The 7,907-nt window shown below is 40.7% G+C and overlaps 1 protein-coding gene across 3 annotated transcripts; it reads right to left on the bottom strand.

The window, feature by feature from the left end:
* Nucleotides 1-2,766: 2,766 nt before the first annotated feature.
* Nucleotides 2,767-6,613, bottom strand: LOC117819044 (proline-, glutamic acid- and leucine-rich protein 1-like). Of its 3 annotated transcripts, none has more exons than XR_004632428.1 (3): nucleotides 6,137-6,613; nucleotides 3,636-4,709; nucleotides 2,767-3,508 (listed from the first exon to the last, which is right to left on the bottom strand). XR_004632428.1 is itself a non-coding variant. In XM_034692248.1 (3 exons), the coding sequence occupies exons 1-3, from the start codon at nucleotides 6,216-6,218 to the stop codon at nucleotides 3,922-3,924; spliced, it is 789 nt and encodes a 262-aa protein (XP_034548139.1). In that variant the 5' UTR covers nucleotides 6,219-6,613; the 3' UTR covers nucleotides 2,767-3,921. The 3 variants fall into 3 exon arrangements, 2 of the variants coding, with proteins under 2 accessions (XP_034548139.1, XP_034548138.1); XM_034692248.1 differs by having other exon boundaries at nucleotides 2,767-4,568; nucleotides 4,650-4,709; XM_034692247.1 differs by having other exon boundaries at nucleotides 2,767-4,709.
* Between the last annotated feature and the right edge of the window lie 1,294 nt (nucleotides 6,614-7,907).

Below are 7,907 nucleotides of genomic sequence, written 5' to 3'. Positions count from 1 at the left end.
TCACTAACATCAGTGTTCATAAGAAACTTCAAATGTAACAGAAGAGACACAGCTTATTGTCTACATGCTCCTCTTGGCAGAGTGATATCAGCTTTGAAGAAATCCTCTTCACATTAAGACTTTAATGGACCATCGATGATGTTACAGTACTTTTGTGACTTGACGTGAGCTGCACTCAGATATTAATCTAAACTGAAACAGTGAAATTAGTCTTAAAATCTGTCAGATGATCACTGATTGGTTTCCATATTTCATTCTGGTGACTCTGCAAACATACTGAATCTGTTTGTAAAGACTGATTTAACTCAAGGAAGAGGAAAGTAAGTGTTCATCAAGTCGAGTAAGATATAGAAGGCTCATTCATAGCATGATCAAGTATCTCATTTCTGAGATAGTTGGGGAGTGTGCGGACACAGTTTGGGAAATGTGTCTCAGGAGATATCTGACAAAGATAAACCATGTCAGTGAGGAGGGATGGTGACATTTGGGGGCCAAAACAAATATAAGAATGCCATACATTTCCTTTTTACTCTCCTCTCTTCTCTCAGTAGAGAGGGGAGCTGAGCCAGCCTAAAGCCTGGTTTATACTTCAGAGTCAACTCTACGCCATAACATAGCACTGTCCTACACAGAAGTCAAAGTACGTAGCCTAATGTGTGACTTTTTAAAGATGGGGAGCCAGTGTAAGCTTCTCTACACTGGCTCCCCTTAAAATCTAGACTAGAATTTAAAATCCTTCCTCTGACCTACAAAGCTCTTAATGGTGAGACACCTTCATATCTCAAAGAGCTCATAGCGCCCCATTACCCCTCTAGAACACTACGCTCCCAACATGCAGGCCTGCTCATCGTACCTAAAGTCTCTAAAAGTAGTATGGGAGGTAGAGCCTTCAGTTATCAGGCCCCTCTTCTTTTGAATCATCTATCAGCCAGGGTCCAGGAGGCAGACACCCTCTCTACTTTTAAGAGCAGGCTTCAAACTTTCCTTTTTGATAAAGCTTATAGTTAGAGCTGGATCAGGCTTGGACCAGCTCTTAGTTATGCTGCTATAGGCTTAGACTGCCGGGGGAACTGACACACTGGGATCCTATGCTATCGTTGTATACCTTGAGTTGTTCTTTTATAACGACACTTGGTTTCTCTCTAAGCTACATGTAGATGTCTGTAAACTCTAACTCTGGCCATTCAGTCAGAATCTTAGACCCCGGACCCGGCAGTGAGTACGGGTCAGGAAACCTCAGCCCATTTCTCAGAGTTAGCCTCTCCCTATACCTTGTCACCTTAACAATTAAAATAATTTGAGAAGGCGTCCAGCTGGTCCACAACTTTCTGATTAGCACTGACAGCTAGCTGCAATATGACAAGGAAAAGAAATGCACTGCTAACTAGCGTTCAGGCGGAGTACTGCAGAGCAATGCAGGCACTCCAAAAGTTAACTGTGTGGAGCTCACGACAGTGTAAGTATACACCAGGCTCAACCTGTCTTCTCACCAGTCCTCTCTGTAGGACTCTCTGCAGACTCCTCTCTCTGTTCTTCTCTTCTGTCTGTATGATAGTGTTTAGAGCTGGCATGAAGAGTCACGATAGGAAGTTCACCACCCACTGAAAATGGCTCCGTGGCCCACTTCTTTGTCCCGGCCCTCCAGTTGAGAACCATGTCTCTAATGAATATCCAGTCCAGGTATTGAATGTGAAAACTGATTTCCAAAATTTCAGCCTCATAATCTGCTCTCATTCTTCTGTCATTTTACTTGAGTTTACAGCTCCCCCTGCTGGTCAGAGGCTGCTTTTGCAACCATGAAGAATACTATACCTCTAAAGTCTTTAATTAGTGCCATCCAGTTACAGTATTTCTCAATTGCTAAAACACATTTCTTGACATCCACCACGCTTTTCTCAACACTATAAGCACAAAACCCAATTTTCAAACTACATTCACCAAACCTCTGACTCTTGCTGCAAAACCAAACAATGTTGTCAGATCATACCCCAAGTCAATCAAATGAAAACGATACTGAGCAGTCATTACACACTACATCAAAAAACTTAAAACACAATGCTCAGGATGTGAAGCTGTAGAAACAATGTGTATTGTTCACAGTAGGCTAAATTAATTTAAAAAAAAAACCCTCTTTCTTTGTAGCTTCTGTATCCAGTAAAAATAAAGTCAAAACGAATATAAAAGAGAAGAACACAGTCTATCACAGCAACTTGGATTTCATCAGAAGTTACTGTTCTTTGTCTTTCTCGATTTCGCTCCCCTCCTCTTCCCCCTCGACCACCTTACGCACTCTTCCTCTGCCTCTCAGATTACTAGGATTGCATTAGTGTCACAGAGTCTCTCTCCAAATGTTATTTGTTAGTTATACTAGTATACAGTATGTGAAGTAGCCCTAGGTCAATAGTGTCAATAGAATAGAATAGAATGTACTTTATTATGGTGTGGTGATGTGAATAAAGATAATGAAAAAAAAAAATATATATATATATATATATATCTAATAATAATAATAATAATAATAATAATAATAATAATAATAATACTAATACTAATAATACTAATACTAATACTACTACTAATAAAAAAAAATAATGATAATAATAGTAATAATAATAATAATAATAATAATAATAATAATAATAATAATAATATAATTATTATTATCAGTAGTATTCTTATTTAATTGTTTTGTCACAGTATGAACTTTAATGAAGAAACATTGTATTTTTAATTTAGTAATTTCTGACACTTTATTGATTGGATAAATGTACTGTAGGCACATGACAGATTCATATGATTTATAGTAGGTTTATTGTGCTCTTCCTGGTTTTAAATCTGGATTATTGTGTGTTATTGTTTTCAATATTGTTTTTAATCATGTAATTAGTGTGGATTGTACATATTTTCCAGAGTGGACCTGAAGAAGAGGAGTTGCTACCTTGGTAGAAGCTAATAAATTCAAAATAATACTAATACTTTAAGGAGATAGAGAAGTGTAAAGACAGCATAAAGTAACAAATCAAACATGTTATAATGGTCAGGATTTAATTATTTATTTCCCATTAATGTCTCCGCTTGTACATTAGATGTGATGATGTCTCTTTGTGAGTCTCTCTGTGTGTGTGAGGAGCATCCCAAACCCTCCAGCCCAGAAGAAGCTGAAGTTAACAGCCTCCTCTGTGCTGGTCGGGTGGGGGCGCTCCTCCTCCTCTGGGCTGGCGGCTGCAGACGGTGGTGTTGGGGGTTGAGGGGGGATGGATCCAAAAAACACCCAGAGGAGTCCGACCCTACGAGACAGAAAAACAAGTGAGGAAAAGATCAAACACAACTTTTTAAACTCAGCTCTATGACTTTACTGTCACAGCTGTAGTCTCAGAGAGGATCACTCACCGAGCGCTCTGAAAGAAAGGCCTCCACCCCTCTGCTCCTGGGCTCATCCATCCTCCTCTGGTCCAGGATCTTCTTCTCTCCGTGTCCGCTCTTATTCCTCCTCATCGTCTCCTCTGGTCTATAAAACAAGAGAGTGAGTCAGAAACTAACCAACGACAGAAACATGAGAGTAAAATCATCTTTGAATCATCAGTGATCTAAACTAACAGGAGACTTTGAAACGCTGTGATCAGGAGGGAACTTACCTTTGTCTGCTTCACCTCATCAAGAATCAAAACAATCACAGAGTGAGTCAGAAACTCATCTCTGAATGATTGTTTCACTGAAGATTTGAAGAACATTTGAAACGCTGACATTAAAGCTACTCACCTCTTCTGCAGACGTCTACATTTCATTAAATCAACAATCAGAGCAGTTATTGTACTGTCAGAGTGTGTGTGTGTGTGTGTGTGTGTGTGTGTGTGTGTGTGTGTGTGTGTGTGTGTGTGTGTGTGTATACTCTCCCTTCCTGCAACAAACAGAGTCTTAGTCTCAGTCAGAGTCAGAGTCAGTGTCCTCGCTCCATCCTGTGAACCGAGAAGGACCGTGCCAGAACTTCCCGCTAGTGCTGGAGCCGAGGCCGGACGTTGGAGGAGCCGAGTCTTCGGGGCGGTCTTCATCGCTCGTCCTCTGCCTCTTCGTACTTACCTGCTCCGTGCTGCTCTCCTCCCTGCTCCTCTTCCAGGTGGAGCCGAGGCCTGAGGTCGAGGGGACACACTCTTCTGGACTCTGAGGGACGAAGGATGGACCTGGAGGACCAGAAGAAGGACCAGGGGGAGGACCAGTGGGGGGACCAGCGGAACGACCGGCAGGAGGACAGACTGGGGGACCGGTAGGAGGACCAGCGGGGACAGGAGGACCAACAGGGACGGGAGGAGACACCTGGCGCCATCTCATCCAGAAGCCATCTGGTGGGAGCACCTCCTCGAGGGGTTCCTCTTCCTCATCTTCCTCATCTTCAGCCTCAGTCATGGAGTCGTAGCCAGAGTCGTCACTGTCTCCGTCGCTCCAGTCGTCACTGTCGTCAGTGTCGTCAGTGTCGTCAGTGTCGTCAGTGTCGTCATTGTCCTGCTCTGCTAACAGTCGGCGAATCTCGTTGATGTCATCGATGAAGTATTGGGGAATGCCTGGCTCTCCACCTGCAACAAAAACCACATCATCATCATCATCATCATCATAATCATGATGATCAGGGTTGATGAAGTTTGGAACATCATCACCTGGATCGTCGTTCAGAACGATGATAGGTCCAGGACGCTCGTTGATGAAGACCACGTCATCTGTTGAGAAAGAGTCAGAGCGTTTGAGAACATGGTTTCATATTTTCACATCTCCTTTAATGATGAAGATTTGTTTTACATAAATGACAAACTGAGTAAAGGTTAGAAAAATGTCATCCACATGGACTTAGTACAACTAATGCACATATTCACAAAACATATTTACAAAAGTCACAAATGAATATTTTGAATGAACTCAGGTGAAAGTATTTCTTAAAAAGAAACTTTCTCTTTGTTCACAATGATCCTCAAAAGGAGAGTGAATGTTTACAACGCTTTAATATGAAGCTGAAGAGGTGCTCAGGTAAATGAAGCACCTGTACAACTGAACTATATCAAGGCCTTTATTGTTCATACGGAGGAATATCTTCATATTTTACAATAAGCTGCGAAACATGCGCTTTGCCCTCCATGCGTCATTACGCACGGCGAATAATGGATACATTACAATACAGTCAACAGTTACACCATGCTCAGGCAACAGCATGCTCCTCCAGAATCACCACAGTGACCTCTGTGCAGATCACACAGTTCAAACTCATCTGTGTTCTAGTTTACAGGCTGCTGTCACGGCGCGTGCTGGACGCAGGGCGCGCTCATCCAGACAGCTGCATCTTAAATCCCTCTATTCCCCTTCAAAATAAAACACTCTAATAACATAAATAATAATAATAAACCAACACGTCAATAACATGATGTGTGATGATTTAACACTACAGATCAGTTAAAGTCCAAAGCAGTCAGACATCGCTCACGTGTTTCACATAACTTCATCACAGCAACATGAATCTCTGGGTTTATTTTCAGGAATATCTCAAAACATGAATTCATTAAAGAAGATAAACCCACTAAACGGACTACATGTTTCTGGATCAGCTCCGGATCAATAATGAAGCTTTAACAGTGACATCAGTCGATTCCAGGCCCACATACACACACACGAACGAGCCCTGCGTCCTGATGTCATGACGTTCACAGCTCAGAGTTCCATCGTCTCCATGGAGATCAACGAAATATATTTAAGCATTTTTTAAAGAAAGTTTGATGGAGTCAACATTCTATCTGAAAATTCAGTGAAAAAGTGGAAACTTTGAACTTCCTGGAAACAAAATCCAAGAGCTTTAAACCACTACACTAACTGTTCACACCTTCACACTCTTTCCCGGGAGATTTGAGAAATTCAAAAATAAATATTTTTTACCTTAAAAAAATCGTCGAGTGAAAGTCTACTTGTCCGAAGTTGGAATCATCTCCAACAGAAATATGAACACAGTGTGAAATCCTCTTTTCATTTTACAAAACTCTCTCAGATTTCTGCACCCATGAAGCTTTACAGTGTTTGATTTACTGATCAAGGTAAACCCACGCATCCTTAATGAATCAAATATAAAAATATTAAATAAGGACACAGGTAAAAGTAGACCTACCTGCAGGGTCACGGTCAGGGTCAAGCTGCTCGGCTCCCAGCAGCAGGGGGTCCGGGTGAAGAGGTGGTCTCCTGTGGGCCATATTCAGACTCGTCAGGTTACCACAGTCGATGATCGATCCGGAGAGTTAGTTTGTCCAAAAAGGAGTCTCTTTCCAAAAGTGAGTTTCTCACAGCAGAGTTTGCAGCAACTTGTTTCCAAGGTCAAATGCAAAAGGGGATTCAGAATGGGCCGAGGGCCTTATATAGCCTTGGTTCTGTTACCATGACAATGACTTACGCACGTGCGTGTGCATGTCACCTGTGCTGTAATTTCAGAAAAGTTCAACTGTTATTTTAACTCAGATGTAATTTAGTATTGGAAGTTGTGCACAGTTGTTACTGAAGACAGAGCACAGAGGTTCCTTATGCATCACCTCCAGACTCATTTCTGTTGTGGCCCTGAGAAATAACATGCACAAGTCTCAGCAGCTGACGGTGATAGCAGGCCTTTCAACTCAATTCAATTTGCTTCATTGGCATGAACAAAGACATGTTGTTGCCAAAGCACATAAAATCCATACACATACATTTCAAATTCATTAAATATTATATGCATTACATATATATTCATTACATATCAGTTCTATATTACATATTTTATACGCATTAATGAACGATGGTTCATATCTCAGGGCCCTCACTTGATGTGGTATGCTCATAAAACCTTCAGCTAAAATCAGATATTATATGGTGTGTCCCTCAGGCTGTGACAGTGTGTCTCACCTTCTAGTTAAAAGTTGTACTGTTTTGATCTACAAAGAAAAAAATGACAGAAAAGAACTGATGTACTACTGGTTTACCCCAGCTCTAAGTTATTCAGTCTGAATAAAATATTGATTTGTTTCTACTTTAAATGGATCAGGAAAGTTGTTTGAATTTGGGAACACATTATGACACATAATGAATATCTGTGTTATGTTAGAAGATATCTGATTGGCCCTGGTACTTATAGGTTTTAATGGGTTTGATAATAGGTCCTCTTGACCTGTCGCTTGACCTCACTATGTCCTACAACCTGCACTCATCACAGGACACCTACTTAAAGAGGGAGCAGACTAAATATGAGAGGAGATAAACAAACAAACAAACATCTAATGAAGAAAAAGGTTCCTGAAAATAAAGCTAGTGCTCTCTTCTTTTCGTTCAAATATCATCAATATCCACACTCCCTATATTAATACATATGTGTCATTTAAACAGTCTTCTGCCTTCATTTTCAGTACCTTAATGAAGCCCCTTGTTATGCATCATATTCTTAAATCATAATTATGAGAGTGAAAGTGTAAATGAGGATACATATTTTAAATACGTCCTTAATTGTTGTATGTTTGAACATTTTTCAAAATCTCCCCGTGCTCCCATGTTCAGAGTCACCATATCTGTAATTACAGTATCTTTATGTGCAATAATTACTGAAATAGCAAAACCTTTAAAAATCTGGGTTGTCCTGTAACCAGGGGGTACGGGCAGTGGCTTCACACACGCGCAGGTTGTAGTAAGAAATCAAAAAATCCAGTGAACGCTCATTCAAAGTTTCTTGGGAGGTTTATTGCAAAAAAGGAAGCAACAGCAAATAAACTAAATGAAATAAATCTTCTCGTTGAGTTAATCTGGGGGGAATGTCGGGAGTCTTTTCTCCTGCAAAAGACAGACAAAATGTACAATGCAAACAAGAAAATAAACTAGAATTAGGCTCCTGCAATTACATTTGTGTACACAGTGTAAAGTTT

This window comes from Notolabrus celidotus, chromosome 9 (assembly GCF_009762535.1).
Source record: "Notolabrus celidotus isolate fNotCel1 chromosome 9, fNotCel1.pri, whole genome shotgun sequence".
NCBI lineage: Eukaryota > Metazoa > Chordata > Actinopteri > Labriformes > Labridae > Notolabrus > Notolabrus celidotus.
This window is presented reverse-complemented; position numbering and strand designations above follow the sequence as displayed.

Bases quoted from the DNA above. Each gene is read 5' to 3' on its own strand.
- LOC117819044 (XM_034692247.1), bottom strand. From the start codon at position 6,218: ATGGCCCACAGGAGACCACCTCTTCACCCGGACCCCCTGCTGCTGGGA. The intron at 4,710-6,136 runs GTAGGTCTACTT...CTTTCTCAACAG, and splicing joins CCCTGACCGTGACCCTGCAG to ATGACGTGGTCTTCATCAAC.